Here is a 16968-nt window from a genome sequence, read left to right as displayed (position 1 = left end):
AAGTAAGCTATAACTTTTTTACTACAGTACTACATTGGGCAGTTACATTAAGTTACTCCACACAGTTTGGTGAGGTGTAAATAAAACGTTAATGTCCCAACTCATGCTTTACAAAACATCACCATTGGGACCCTTGAAATTCTTTTAAGATGATCTATCTATCTATCTATCTATCTATCTATCTATCTATCTATCTATCTATCTATCTATCTATCTATCTATCTATCTATCTATCCATCTATTATCATTATTATTATTATTATTATTATTATTATTATTATTATTATTATTATTACAAAATCCAATTTACGATACTGGATGATATGCATTTGGCAGATTGCTCGGTTTTACGATCGCCCTAAAGGCAACACTGCTGACGAAAGCCTGCAGATTGTGCCGAATGGGGTTTCTCTTTTCTGATTCTGATTGGCCAAACTGTCTATTGTGGGCGGAACTGATTTCTTAGTCCTAGCACCAGTTTTTTGTGAGCTGAGAAAGGTGGGGAGATATTTTTAATCCCACTCTGACTGACAGCCTCACACACGCTACGAAATAACAAGACACACCTGCACCGTGAGTGATTTTATTTCTGTACGTTACACCTGCCATGCTATTGTGTCATCGCGTGTGAAACCTAGTTTTTACTGCAGCGCTCTGCGCCATCATTTGAAATGAGTGATGAAATGCGTGTGTTATAGGTGATAATACACTATGGATGGTGCTTTAGCAGTACGGTTGTGGCCTATTTATAGCTCATCAGATGGCGGAGGAGCTTTATGTAATTGTAGTATACGACAATTCCCCATCCACAATGGTAGAGCATGGTGGGCGTGTAGTGGGGGTGTTGTCTGGTCTCCTGCAGAGATCCGTGAATTCGTCGCTCTTTGTTACATAGATGCCGCAATCGCGATGATCCGTGCACATGCTGAAAATGATGTGGCCGCACAGCATTTCTGTTTCCCTTAGAAAAACAAAAATAAATATAGCATACATGTTATGTGCATTTGTTGACTATCGAATCTCATTCCCATCTACTTTCCTGTCTTTTATTATACTGTAAGTCGTTTGTTTCTGATGAAGGCTGACTGAAGAACTCGGTTATATAAAACATCCTTTCAGATTCTTTGCTGCCCATCAGGTAAAAATTATGTTAGCATGTTGTTATACAATGATGCCCGTCAAGACACACAAAGGCATGCAGTCGCATCCTGTATCCTCTCTATGAGGATTAGTAGGCCTTCACATTATTCTGTCTGTATCCATGTCTGTCTAGCAATCTCTCCCTCTAGACTGACACTATAAGGAGCGAAATCGTGGATTGGGCCCTATTTCATGTTAACATAGCTAGAGCGTGAAATGATGAGAAGACATAACCATTGATAGAATACATTCTTGCCCAATGACTGACAATGCACCTTGTGGTTTGAGAGTCATTTCCAGGATGAATGCTGGAGAAATTTTCTTTAATCTCAAATGCATGATGACTTTTCAAAAGTAAGCAAATGACACAATGTGGTTGCACAAGTATGTACACCCTTCATAAGTTGGTCTGTGTTTAGAAATAACCACACACCTGCCAAAATTTAAAATACCAAAATGACAAAATGTCTCGTACCATTAATGAGACATCTCAAACGGCACCACTTTGCCCTAAAACCTTGACTGAAATGGCACAGACGAACACAATGTTAACCAAAAGAAACGCTCTCTGGGAAGTGGAATAGGTACTCTAATCAATGTTTTTAGCTGTCTTTATTTGCGTTGGAGGACAGAAGAAGCATTAGAAGCATTTGAAGTTTTCGTTCCATTTCTTCAGAAAAAAAAAAGCAGCTTCCCACTCATCCTTTATTCTTAAGGTGTCTCTTATATACCATATGAACTTCAGTTATTGTAATATGTTATTGTTGTAAACTACTATGGTTCAAAGAATTTCCAAGGCATTAACTAAACCATGGAAGATTATCTATTATCATCATCATCAAGTGGGGAAAAAAAAAGAAACAACAGTGACATTGCTAAGAGTTGAACATATCTTCAAAATTAAAGAAAAACATTGGAAGAAAACGGACTAGGAAGGTTGCCAACACCAACTTTGAAGGAACTGCAGGAGTTTATGGCCAGTACTGGCTGTTAGCTATATTTGAGAACAAATTTCCATCTTCTACATAGCAAAACAGGCGAAGCCTTATCCAACCAAGTGAAAAAGAAAGATATATAGAGACATTTGTAATCAAGGTTGACGCTTTTGGACATCATTATGAATTATATTTTTGGTGCAACAAAACAACACCAAATCACCGAAAGATGCAACACCTAGCACAAAGAAGCATGGTGGTGGCAGCATCAAGCTTTGGAGTTGTTTCCTCAACAAAAGCTGTGGCCGGTTAAAACGGAATTATAAACTGTTTAAAATAGCGGTCAGTTAGTACAAACTCTTCAATCCTCGGACCAAAAAAAATAAAAAATACCCGGAAAAGCATGTTCAATAAGTTGAACTTTATTTGGCATGAATCACAGTCGCATTAAATGGTAGCAGGTGAGTGCTGACTTCCATTCAACATCCTTAATCCTTGTAACCGCCAGCTTTAACAGGGTGTGCACACTTGTGCGATCAGATTATCGCAGTTTTTTTTTTTTTTTTCCTATTCCCACTTCTTGGAAAGATTTCCAAGATTGATTTGGTTGTAGGTTATCTTCATATGTGGACATAGTCTTGAATTGATTTAACTTGATCTTGTTTAGTCATCCCACGAATACAGGTGTTTTGTTTTGTTTTTCCAGGTTCAAACTCAGCTAGTTAGAACTTTCAACTAAAGCCCTCACACTCATTCAAAGTGGCCGGCAGTCCGAGCCAGATGAAGTGGAGTCAGGACCACAAAGTGCATTTGAAATGTCGATAATCAACATTTACATATGTTTGTGTTATTTCAAGGAGCAAGCAGTGTACCTCTGGTAAGAGTTATTGCAGTTTGGTTGGATCAGCTTGACAATTGCTGGCTGGGTCACCTGATCTGGATGGTTTGCTTTGTTTCGTGTATCTCATGAAGGAGTCTTTTGTTAGTTCAGTACAACATCGCTAAAACGGCATTCATACGTTCCTTTACTGTCTTTCTTCTTTGTTTCTATTCTACATTTCTTATTTACTGTATGTACTCTTTTTACATAATAACACAACACATAGTGTACTCTTTTTACATAATAACACTACACATAGTGGCCCTTGAGGACCGATGACAATGCTAGGGGGTGCCTGTCAGTTGCTGTTGCAGCTAACAGCACCACGTGTTAGCTGAGATTGTTAAGACATAATTTTCAATAAAATAAGCGAGCACACAGAACCAACGGGAGTCCGTCATTGCTCACACACTGGAATATTAAATCACTCTCGCGATACTCCTTCCTCTCTCGCTCAACATCGCGTTCGCGATACTCCTCCCTCCCTCGCACAACATCGCGTTCGCTCAACATCGAGCTCTCGCTCGCTCGAGTCGTCCTCTGCGTGCGCTCAGTTCTGCTCACAAGTTACGTTTGTGCCACAAAAATAGCCAATCAGATCTTGTAAAAGCACGTTGATCGACAGCTTGGTGTCCAATGAGATCGCCTATCTAATCTAATCTATCTATCTATCTATCTATCTATCTATCTATCTATCTATCTATCTATCTATCTATCTATCTATCTGTCTGTCTGTCTGTCTGTCTGTCTGTCTGTCTGTCTGTGTCTGTCTGTCTGTCTGTCTGTCTGTCTGTCTGTCTGTCTGTCTGTCTGTCTGTCTATCTATCTATCTATCTATCTATCTATCTATCTATCTATCTATCTATCTATCTATCTATCTATCCATCCATCCATCCATCCATCCATCTATCCAATGAGAAACGAGGGTGCATCCCATCGACTTGGGCGGGAGGAGGTGGGTTTATATCATTTAAGTACAAAAACTAACAAGGTAGTTCTGTCAAATGATACGATACAGCAATAATAATAATATTAAAAGTAATTCCCATACATTGTTTCCAAAGAAGTCGCGAGCGAGAGCGAGATGTTGAGCGAGAGAGGGCTATCGCTCGCTCAGTTTTATTTTCTCCACTCATTTTTTTTTTTTGCGCGCTCGCAATTGTGGCACAAATATAACGGCATAGTTTGCTGTCAAAAACTTTGCTAGCTCAGTGGTGGTCAAAGTTGTGGTGCAGGTGGTGAAACATGTTTTGGGTGGATTTATGTGATGAGGTACGGATTTGAATCAATGTCTCTGAAAAAATTGCAGGAAGCACAAGTAGAGGTGGTGTACAATGAATTAGGATTTTGAGGCTTTTTAACGAGTCACCGGGCACAATTGTGGCATTGTGGGCACAATTAAAAATGATTAAATCCAATGGACAGGTGAGGTTAGATATTTTGGGAGAAAAGTTGAAAGAGAGCTGACTTAAGAGGGTTTGGACATGACCAGAGGCAAGATGATGATATAAGTTGGAGGGTGATGAGTATGGAGCTTTCAGGAAAGAAAGCAAGGGGAAGCCAGAGAAGGTTGTTGGATAGGGAAGGGAAACTATTAGGTCAATTGATGATAGAGAGGAGGATGCAGAAGACGGACTTCGATGGAAAATGAGGACACACTGTTGCAACGCCTAATGGTATAAGCAGAAAAGAAACGTGTTTAAATATCTTTAAAAAATACCTATGTTAACTATACATTCAATGTTCCAAACCTTATTTAAACATTAACATGTGATATAAATGTAAAGAGAAAAGAACAGCAGATAAATTATGTATAAATACAAACGCTCAATTAGGAAATGTACAGTATTGGGCACATTCAAGGCTAAACATAACTCATGCATTACATTTTCTGTTTATACTGTAATTACTGGATAGGTTATTGCTGACTAAAGGTTATTGGCTGAATATACAGTAGCAGTTTCTTTATGTCTTTAGTTAAAAGTAGTGTTGGATCAGATATTCTGAGTTGCCCCAGGGTTAAATGCCAAGTACAACATGCAGCAAATGTGAGAAGGTTTATGGTCAGTTAGTCTTAACTGCAAACAGTGTTGTTTACGAAGACAAGTTTGTTATAGATAATTTTCTTAATGGACTAATCACAGACAAATGTGGTTATAGTTGTACAGTGTATCAAAACAACATTTTCGACAGTGCTTGTCTTTGTGTTCATAAAGAAAATTTCAGTTTTGTCATTGTTCAATTTCATGAAACATGGTATTCCTCAGAGTACAAGTTTAGTTATTTTTTCTCATTTTCAACACCCATATTAGGGGCGGTCGATTTATAACCGCATAACTCAAAACGGACCAATTTTTTCCACATACCTGTGTTTGAATAACATTAATTCAAATGCGAAATAAGTACTATCATGTCATTTACAAGGCTTAAAATGACGACATATACCTCTAATTTGCTCTAGTATGCATCCGTTTCAGAGCGTTTGCACAGACTATCGCAAAAATGCACTTTCTTCAAACGCGGCCTGATTGCCTTTTTGTTGTCAACAACGTGGCTCATTTTTTTTTAACGGACTTTGACGCAATATGAAAAGGAAAAGATGGCTTGGCTTGTCTCCTTCAGCCTGTGGATGTGCGCTTCAAGCCGGCATGGATGTTGGCTCTTGGGTAAAGGCAGCTTGGATCAGCAAATCATTTCCGAAGACCTCCATTTCAAACTAATCGGACGGGTCCGAAAGTGACTATTTGTGGAAGAGGAACGAGGATGTTTAAATAATTGATGAAGAGATAGGAAAGGACATCCGTGAGTTAAATGGGAGGAGCTATTTGGCGTGTCAGATACTGACGATAACTTTTAGTGCTGTTGGACAAATTAATATTCAGCTAATATTCAGGTATAAAGGATTGAAACTTCAAATCATTTTATTGTTGCAACATTAGTTTCAGCTTTTGCGTCACCCACCCCTTACCCTCCAAAACCGCAACAGTGTGTTATTGGAAATAGAATGAAGAAATGCATCTAAAAGTACCGTCATTTCATCATTTTAATAACACACACAATGTGTTATAACTGGACAACCGCGATCTATGTAACCACTAAAGTCGGGGGTAGACTTATAATCAAATTTTTTCTAAAATTCACCAAAATTGAAGTAAAAATGAAGGGTCTACTTTCAAGCGAGGTCGACTTGTATTCAGAGAACTACGGTAGATATGAATCAGGAGTTAATGTTTGAGAAGCAGGAGATAAGGAGAAGACGCCAAAGTAAGATGTTGGCTTTACAGTCTGTCTTCTGTGAAGACCAAATACAAATGGAATGGATGACTCTCATTTTGGTGATGTCCATCAGACTGGAATTCTCAAGATTCATTAGGGTTCTTGGTATGGTTTTCCTAAATTGAACTATGAAAAAGTGACATTATAATGACATTTGCATTAGTCATTTTACATTCATATGACATTTCATATCCCTCAAAATCCATCAATCCTTTCATATCCATGTCAATGTGACATTTATCCATATATTATACAAAATGTGCAGATTTATTGTTGGCATAAAATCATTTCCTAATTTAATGCATTGTAATTAAATTTGAACAACTTTTTGGGTTGATTTATATGGTATTTTAGACAGCCATTTTTGCTGTATGTGATCATGAAAATCCTTTTTAAGTAAGGAGCTAAGCACAATTTTCAAAAGTTTCAATATGGATGAGATCCGTAAACAGACTTTCATTTTGCAGCCAATATTGCATTTAGAGAACCTCGAGAAAAGTATCTCTTCCGTCGTACTAAAATCTTTAATCAACATGGAAACAGGATTAAGGACAATGTACAATAAATTTAATGCAGTTGCTAACTTTTTTTTCTTTTTTGGAAATTGCTGCAATACGCACATTAAAGCATGTTGTCATTAGATAATCAGAGTTGTTGAAATATATGTCTTTTGACATGATGATATATAATTTGTACTGTGGGGATTGGTGAGATTACATCCAATCCCTTTCAGATTACCAGTCGGGCAGGCAGGCAATTAGTCTTGGGGTTATTGAGTACATCTGGTACGGCCCACCATTTCTGTGCGTCATCTATAGAGTCTGACTCATATAAGTGGTGAGCGAATAAAAAGCCAGTGCTAGGTCTTTCTCTTAGTGTTTCAAGACAAAGGTGGCTTTGTCTATTTTAGTAGGTTGCTTCTATGGGATTTGTTCCCCCTTATTCAGTTCAGCAGTGTATCAGGCAGGGACAGGCAGTACAGCTGAGAGGTGATCAAACAGCTATATTGTCTCCAATAGACAGTCTGTAAAAAAATTCACAACCGCATCGTCGAAACGTGTGGATATTATTGCTTGATCCCAGATATTCGAAGGATGACCAGAAGATTCTGATCCACCAATTTTCTTTGCGTTATTCGGCACCCGCCTCCATGACTGGAGAGTATGAAAATCAGGATTGAAAACAATTCATTCTTGATCATTTTTGTTAGACATTTTCAACAAACAAAACAGACTGCCACATTGCTAAAAGCAAAATGAAGTAAGACCAAAGCAGTAGATCAAAACATTGTCCATTGTGTAATTATATTACACAGGTCATGCCTCTCTAATGGCATGTTTTATTCCCATCGTGGTGTGGTGGTACTAGGCTACTAGGTAGATGGCACAAAATTCTACTCACTGTCACTTTGATCTTAGGATTTGTAGCTTGATAGAAAACTCACATTATTTCAGTATTTCCAGTATTTAACGTTCAATGCACTAATACACTTTTTTTTCTGTCTTAGTGTGACATATTCAAATGCACTATGTGCATTACAACGCTGGGAAATCCAATTTAAAAAATGCCCGCTATTGCATTGACGGCAATATCCTGTTTTGTGTGTTTATTTTGAAGTTGGTCTTTGCAGCGCATTGGTATTTTGCAATGCTATGTCATTTGATTTTTTTCAACGGTGCACATCACATCAATGAATGTATGAGTATTTTCACACCCATATACAGGTATGTACTAATTAAAACATGTGCACACCCCGTGCGACTGAGTGAAATTTTTACCAGCGTTCACGATAAAGTTGCCTGCATTCGCGGCCGAATCGGTCACAATACTGCTGTCACAACTTTTAAAAATGGTTCAGTCATCAGGCAGGTTGAATAAAATATATACAGAGTTGGCATTACCTGACAGCATGATGTGTGTATTTGTGTCTGTGTGCGTGCGTGTCAGAGCTTGTGCCTGTCAAGGACACGTTGACGAGATGCTGAGTCACCCTGGTAACTGACTGCCTCGACGGCCATGCACTGTTTTGATGAACACATTTAATGCACTCGAGTGGAGGAAGGGAAAGTTTTAGTGTCCCTTTTGTCCTTCGATTTCATTTAGTTGTTTTTAATGTCAGAATCAAACTACGTATACAGTATATCACAAAAGTCAAAAGTAAGCCATAATTTGCAGCTGAATGGCATTTACCTTGAAGTCAGCTTTTACGTAGCTATAATATGATTCATGTCATTCAATTTTACAAGGGATGAAATGTTATGTTAGAAACGTACAATTTGAATGTAGTACCTGTAATCAGTATTTTACTAGTAAGATAACTATTTTATGTTTTCTTAATCACAAAGACAAATGGGCAGGAGCAACTGTAACAAACAATTGTTCTCAGTTCTTAACCTGTCACATCAATTTGTAAGTATTAAATGTTTGAATTAGCAAAGTACTTAAACAAATTGGAGTCCTCTATATATAAACACTTTATTTACTATTTTTGGCTTTTGCATTTTTTACCTGCATAAAAAAAAAGTCTAATGGTAAATTAGCATTTTCTATGGCTAACATTGAACCCAGTGGTTCAAGCAGAATACGAATTAACAATTTAAATACAATACCATGAAAATGTATTTTCTCTTATCTCAAACTCTTCTAGGTCATTGGGCAAATGTACTCTATATACAAGACAAATATAATACGGGTAGGCAAAATGCTCATTTTAAATGGGGAATTTATTAAGTTAAAAAAAACTATTCAAAGCCACCTTGCCCTGCATAGAAACATGCTTGTCCTCTTAACACAATAACTGTTTGGGCTACTCTTAGCAGCCACAATTGAACGTATTTTCTACAACTGTCGATGAGTCTATCACATCTCTGTGCAGATATTTTGACCCACTTTTACAAAATAACATTTCAGAGTAAAGTGAAATCAAAACGTTCTTGTTCATCTTCTGCTTCATTTTGTTTAAAGCGTTAGGGTTAAAATCTCTGATAGTATAGAACAATTGGCATGGTTCAGGCCACACACATCGTCCGTGGATTTCTCTGTGAAAAAAAATTCTTGCGGAGGCTGCATGTTCAATTGAATTGACATTTGCTGTCAGAGAAGGAGGAGGAGGAGTCACATCAATCGAAGGAGGAGAGAAAGCCATCAGGATCATCCATAGGCGCATTTGAAAGTAGGGGTGCAACCAGTCTCTGGGTGTTGCAGGCCTTTATTTTCAATTTTCTGTTCATCCATTTATGTTTATTTGATGCGCACCGACATGTCAAGGAAGGCACAACAACATAACCTTGTAAAATACCCCCTACACACTATGTAGGGTTTTTTTTTAGCTTTTTCTCAAAGCATTGGTTTGCATTCCGATTAGTTTGTCATGTCCTTGCGACTCCTTTATCCCAAATTGTTGTCATCACTTACATAGCTACCAACATCAACCCATCCTCATTAAAGAATAATTTTCAATCACTGATTAAGCTAGGAACTGTTTATCAGTTATGCTGTCATTGTATGATACGGCACAGTTTTTTTTCTTTTTTTTATATGGCACAAGTTTCTGCCAACTGATAATGTATGGTGCATTCAAATGCAGATTGAAATTTCTCAGACAGAAGTGAAGGCCATTGTGATATTAATAATGATAATAAAAACACAGGCAATAATAACTGTCATATTATCTTAAAAAAAACTCAAACAAGTCAGGTCGGTTCGCCACCAAATTTCAAGCAAGCCAATATATAGATTATTTATATCTGTATATTTATTTATATAAAAATCTACATTTGTATGAGTAGTGCATAAAATATTTTAATCACTTATGACTTGGGACTTGCTTTTTGCAATTTGAGACTTGCTGTGCTTGTGGCTTGCACTTCACCTCTGGTGAATGGTTGAAATTTTGTAAAATGCTCACTTGTTTTGATGATTTTTGCAAAAGTAAACACTCCATCCTAGGTTTGTCTTTCCTTACCATGAATTACTCTATTTCCCTGGACTGTTGCTTGAAAACTAAAATACGTCTAGAGCACTGAGTTGTCCAAAAAAAAAAAACCCCTCAACACAAATGAATGTGGCCCATCATCAGTATTAGTGACATGACCCTTAATTGCTTTTCCAACAAATATAATCCTTTGAGAGCAGTAAAGAGTTCCTCCTGGAGGCCAACAACCTCTCCCTTCATTGCTGTTACATCACTGGCTAAGACCACGGATGTTGTACAATGACTCATCACTTAGCCTGAATAACCTGTGGCTAGCCTGTAAATGTTTTCCTACAAGCGATACCAAACATGAAGCTTTTAACTTTGACCTCTGAGGACACTTAAGTGCACCCGAAATAAAACATGCAAACTAATAATAGTTTTTATAACTTTGCGTCATATCGCACTTACTGTATAATTACAGTTGTGCTGCATCACAACATTGTCAACGAGTGTCACTTGATTCATAACACAAGCAGGTTGTACAAGGTGTCATTAGACATTGATATACAATAAATGTTCAACAGCTGCCCTCATATTAATCAAGTGTGTTGCAATCCAGAAGTTATTCAAAGAAACAGCAGAACATTTTCTCATACACCAACATGCCGTGTATGTTTTTCTATGTGTGTAGCTTGCATGAGAGATCCAGTGTGATGATATAATTATGTAGCCCATGGTTAGGTTCAAAGAGGGAGAGGTTGCGAGAGGATGCAAGAAGCCAGGGATTGTGAATACTGCGTCTTTAATCTCTCAGAGCTCAACAGCTGTCCCACAACTCCTCCTCTCTCCCTCTCTCTCTCTCTCTCTCTCTCTCTCTCTCTCTCTCTCTCTCTCTCTCACTCTCTCATTCACTCTCATCCCTATCCACACACACACACACTTTTAGAGCTTTTTGCTTGCCACTAGTTACATCATAATGCCACCCTCAATGGAGGAATGCGACTGACAGAGGCTTGGTATAACCAGATATTTCTATTTAATGATATTTAATGCAAATAAAGGGGCACTAGATTGGCTTGAATAATATTTAAAAAATAGGTTTTTATTTAAAAATCATGTGTACTTCAATAAAACACTGACGTTTTTTTTTGTTGTTTTTTTTTTAATGTCAGCCTTCATGTAACAGACAGCTCGACTGACATCAGCTTGACCGTCATTTAAAGCTGAAGCATTGTTATGTTTCCTGGCTAGATTGTCATGTTTAGTTGTCTAAAACTTTAAGCAATTGCCGCCATAGTTCATATGCACATTCCTTTTGTCCTCTTCAATCTGTGAGAAACATCAAACTGAATGGTGAAATTTTTAGGTTTTTATTGGCAGTAGGTGCGAGCTCCAATGAGTAATAATTTCAGGTGACAAAATCAAAGTCGTCATTATGATGGTTGTTGTATTTTTACAGGTTGAGTTGGAGAGTAAAAATGTGCATGTCAATTTGGTTCTGATTGGTCATAGTTTACAGACATTTCAGCACACTAAAGTTTAGCTTTTAGGATCAAATTGTCTACGTAACCAAGGAGATTGACGATTCACATTGAAGCCAAAAACATATATATATATATATATATATATATATATATATATATATATATATATATATATATATATATATATATATATATATATATATATATATATATGTATATATATATGTGTGTGTGTGTGTGTGTGTGTGTGTGTGTGTGTGTGTGTGTGTGTATAAAACGTGGGAAAAAAAACATATACCATATTTTCCTCACTATAAGGCAAAAGGCAAAATTTACCCCAAATTTTATATATTCTCATATTCAATTCAGACATGTATAGTTTTTTTAATAATATATTTTTAAAACTCTTTGAGCACAGCCATAGATTAACATCTTTTCAGTTCTATTTCATAGTTGTTCCATAAATTGAAACCTCGAACAGATAGACACATTTGCTTGCTGTTGGCAAGCAAAAAACAAAACAAGACAAATAAATAAACAACAACAACAGATAAGCTGCACTGCACTATAAACTGCAGGGCTCAAATCATGTTCGGCTTGATCTTGGTTTTTGGCGCCACCCCTGGCCTCTATTGATATTACATTGAATTGAGAGCATTCACTGTCGGTGACACTTGCGTTGTTTTGTTTCTCTGTGAAATCTGGCCCTCTGTTGTACTCTGTAAGAATGCTGTCATTAATGATAATAAATGAGTTTGTTGATACAACTACTTGTGACTGTGGATAACATGGGAGCTAATGTCAGTTCTTATCTTAAGCATGTTAAATAGTGCTGCCTTGTATGCGTGTAGCTCGTTAGCATTTTTGTTTGTGCCAGGTATTTCCCTTTGTTAGCATTTGCAAAAGTTTGCATTGATAAGAACTCATTTGTATCTAATTCACGTTTTGTATTGAAATGAATAGGATTTGTAATTCAGATATATGATTGCCTTAATGTAAATTGCATGCATTTTTGAGAATTGAGGAAGATTTATCAAAGGTTAAAGCAAAAATGTAAACCAGTCATGCATGTTAATCCTTACCTTTCTTGCAACTCAAAGTTTTGGTCTAAGACCTTATTTTTTTCTAGTTTGATCATTGCACTGGAAAAACCTGTGCACAATCCCAGAGTGACAACAAAGAGCTCCGAATTCAGGCCACTGAATATTTTGGATTATGAAACTGTTCCAACGGACCGATAAATTATCTGAGACTAATACACTGAGTGTGTTATGAAGGTCAGACACTAAAACTGACTATTCATAACTACCTCCTTTAGATGTTAGACTAATGAAATGCTTTAGCAAGTAATTCATTCATTCTTTGCTGTAAAGACTCAAGAAGTGAAGGAAAGAAAACATTTTGTCTTGGTTGTACTGTGCCATTTCCCTGAAACAAAAGCTTACAGTTCCCTGTTTACACTACTGCATGTCCTCAAACTGGCTGCTGGCCACTGTGTGTGTGTGTGTTTGAGTGTGTGTCTCTTTGCTTGTTGAGACAATGACAACTTGTTGCGCTGGCAGACTGGATGTTGGGATGTTAAAAAAAACAAAACAAAACTGTGGTCCAAAAGAATGAGTGTTTAGTCATGGTGTCATAGTGTCAGGACGCCATTTATACCTAATATTTGTATCATTTAACTACTGTCATGACAATAAATTGAGCGTTGCTTCTCTTTTTTGTATGTTGCGGACTGTTGTGTTATCAGTGTGGGCAAGTTACTTCAAAACTGTAATGTATTATTTATTGCTTACTGTTGTCATTTGAAAGTAATTAGTTATGATATTAGTGTATTTGAACTGTAAGGCATTACATTACTATTGCACTTTTATTTTACTCTCACCATCATAACTGGAAATATGAATTTGCCATTCTAAATGTAGCTCATTATGTTCATTACACATCCAGTGGAAGATTGGCTTAAGCCTAAAAACAGGACATACTGTAACATTTAATATGTGTTGTATTGTAAACCTTTAAAGACATGACAAGATACAGAATCTTTTTTTTGTACTTGAATCCCTGTATTACTTAGCTTCATAGCATATTGATGCATTGTTTATGCTTTAAATCAGTGGTCCCCAACCCCCGGTCCGCGGACCGGTACCAGTCCGTGGATCAACTGGTACCGGGCCTCGTGGGCTGCACCCGAAATAATCTTTTGGAGATTATTTAGTTTAATGGTACATGCACACTGAAGGCGAAAGAGGCGAAAAAGCGGAGAGTTTTGTATTGTAGTCAGTGGAGTTTGCCTGACTGGGGGCGACTGCACGTCGGGGGACGTGATGGACGCAAATGGAGTGACGCGAATGGTCGCTCACAGTCACGTAAAGCGAAATTTCGCCTTTCACATGGTTACATTTTTTTTCACTAATTCTGCGTTTCGCGTCGCGACAGCCAATCAACTTCGGGAACATTCAACGGCTCACGCAGGGTGCAGGAATGAATCATGGCGGCCGCTTTGCGGTCACCGGGAGTGATCCAACATAGCTCAGCTGAGCTTTCAATACAAAACAGAGCCAAGCAAGAGCACTCACCTGGCTTGTAGAAAGGCAGAAGCGAGAACCTGGGATAACTGGTATGTGTAGCGCGTTTTCTTCATTTAATAGTTGTTGAACCGTAGTTACTGTGCTAAGCAAAAAAAAAAAAAAATTGTCATTGTCAGCACCACTGCGAGTTTGCGACCCCCCCGGTCCACAATATAAATGTAAGGCGTTGACCGGTCCGTGGTGTTCAAAAGGTTGGGGACCACTGCTTTAAATAATGCACTGAAAAGGTTGCAACATGCTGGTGAATCCATTGTGGAAAGCGGCAGCATATCTTCTACGTACAACATACTCCTCTGTGAGTCACCTAACCTCATGAGCTAGAGAGCACTAATTTTGCCTGCTTTGTCTTATCCCCACTCTCAATCCTCTGTGGGTTTTCTTATCACTAACTTCACATTACAATGGCACCGCTCTAAATGTTTTGTACATATTCAATCTGTCGTCTGCTGCTGTCGCACTCATGTCTACTGTAGTAGATACTGACAACAGCAAGTAAACATTTTACCCCTGACTTTTCACCCACGATCTCACCGGTTAACGGTTGTGTTATCAACTTTGTCATGTAAAATCTTCATAAAGACTTCAGTACCTAACTAAAATTAGTTTTATGACCACAGCAGTACAGTACTAACATTTAGGTATGTTTATTATAAGATATGTTACAGTAATCAATAATTAAAAAAAAAAAGAAGATAAAATTGTACATGCGCTAAATAAGCTTCTTACTTTAATATTCTGTTTGAATACAGTAAACCCATTTCTGTGTCAGCAGTATTGTTCCCCAGTGCACAAAGCAAGGATAATCAAAATATGCTTGAATGAGTTATGCTTTGAAAAACAAAACAAAAAACTTGCATCAACCTTTACCTGACCTCAGTCTACACCAAAGTGAAGCAAGAAGACAAATTGTGAAGAGAACAGAAAATTCAAGAAAAAAAAAAAACTTCATAATATAGGTTTTTAGAATGGGCTACAACTCCATCCATTCATTCATTTTCTCGAGCCGCTTAACTGCACAGGGGTCACAGACGTGCTGGTGCCTATCCCAGCTGACTTCGGGCAGTAGACGAGGTACATCAATGAACTGGTTACCAGTTGGTGTGAACAGGGCATGCAGATAACATTAAAACAATGACTAACCCATGATTGCTTTGATTTTGCTTTTTTAGACTCAAGCATTACAAGTTTATTCTTTAGCTGCTCAAACATTTGCCTGTATTTATTGTTGTTGTGTGTGCTTTGATCAGTTTAGTAAAGATCTGTCACGGGAGGCACACCCAACAGTTTTGTAAAGCCTAAACATCACACCTCAGCAGATTTCTGTCACATACTGTAATTCCCTAAATATAAGACACACCCATGTAGACCTATAAGATGCATCCTTAATTTTGGTGTCATATTCTGGTAATTTCAATGTTACGGTGTACAAGCCGCACCAACACTTAGGCACCAATGTAAAATCAGAATAAATCTCATCTTCCCAAATGCTTCATATTTTCTTGTGTTTATATAAGTTAAAAGTTATATATTTGTTGGATGCTGTGTGTCAAATTTCCCCCATTTCCCTCGGATGTGTAAGTTTTATGATTGTTGTATCTGCCAAAAGACAGCAATAAAAAACAAGGCAAATGGAATACCTTTCCATGTTCTCTAAATGGTAGATATAGCTCTATGCCTTGCCACTCTTCATTTGATCAGTTTGACACATCATAACCATTCCTCTCCCTTTTAGTAATATTCCTGAGTGTGAACAAAGATGGACACGGACGGTGGTTCAGCCCCTTGCTTCTTTTATTAAAAATAATGCTAACACAAGCTGCTGTTAGCTGCATCAGGCACTTGTTGCAGCCAACATCATATTTGATCAGATATACTCATATATGATTAGTTATAACACCAACCAAAGAACAACTCACTAAACTTCTTCCGTAGCTCCCATGGCCATTAGTAATGTAATGGCAACAAAGCAGGCATGATTTCAACCTTCCTTCAATTGAATTTACACTGCATTTCTCCCAAAGTTGAAACTGATGAGAGAGGCTTCAGATTTCCGATGGACAGACACATCATAGAGTCCATCCCTTTTGAAAGAAATAATCTCATGTGGATATGCTGACTGTAGATACACATTCAAAAGTAACAAATGTGATACTCTGTGGAAACTGAGCCATTCAGTACAACCTCATTCATATATGTGACTGTCAACTCTCAATTCTGAGTTTCTCTATTTTATGTTTCTAGTTAGAAAACTATGGACCTGAGCCTGCGAGATGCTCTGGGTGGGGGTGGAGGCGGAGTCCCAGGTGGAGCCCCTGCAGAGCCTCTGATGAAGAGAGACTTTATGAGTGCGCTGGAGAAAGAGAGTTATGACGACAAGGTGGGCGAGACAATGACCAAGAGTGACTACCGACCTTTACTGGATGGAAAGGACACCAAGAGCGGTGAGTCACTACATTTTTTTAATTTTTCTTTTCTGAGGATGTTGAATTTTGGATATATTACAAAACAAACAAACAAAAATAACCCCACAAGTATATTTTGTCCGTGTTTATGCACGACTTTCAGGTGGTGGTGTTGCTAGTATATGTTCCCAAGACAGATCACGCAAGTGACTGTTTGTTTACTGAAAGTCATGGCTCAGTTTCTCTTTAAAATGTCACATACAGCCAGAGGATACATGCGATGCCAGGCTTAGCCAAATGTCTCCCCATTTGATGTGGAATATCATCTGGAATTTTGAAGAAAGTGT

At 37.7% G+C, this 16968-nt stretch overlaps 1 protein-coding gene across 2 annotated transcripts in view; it reads left to right on the top strand.

Annotated features, from left to right (window-relative positions):
* The first annotated feature begins 460 nt into the window (after positions 1-460).
* LOC148415134 (uncharacterized) overlaps positions 461-16968 on the top strand; it is an 86398-nt gene continuing 69890 nt past the window's right edge. For both annotated transcript variants that reach the window (XM_088428661.1, XM_088428662.1), the window contains exons 1-2: positions 461-573; positions 16461-16660. In XM_088428661.1, the coding sequence (XP_088284787.1) occupies positions 16471-16660 (190 nt within the window). In that variant the 5' untranslated portion in view covers positions 461-573; positions 16461-16470. The remainder of the gene's footprint in view (positions 574-16460; positions 16661-16968) is intronic.

The sequence above is a fragment of the Hippichthys cyanospilos genome, chromosome 12 (genome assembly GCF_059441005.1).
Source record: "Hippichthys cyanospilos isolate Australia breed blue-spotted pipefish chromosome 12, RoL_Hcya_1.0, whole genome shotgun sequence".
Lineage (NCBI taxonomy): Eukaryota > Metazoa > Chordata > Actinopteri > Syngnathiformes > Syngnathidae > Hippichthys > Hippichthys cyanospilos.
The sequence above is the reverse complement of the archived record's forward strand: the minus strand, read 5'-3'. Positions and strand labels throughout refer to the sequence as shown.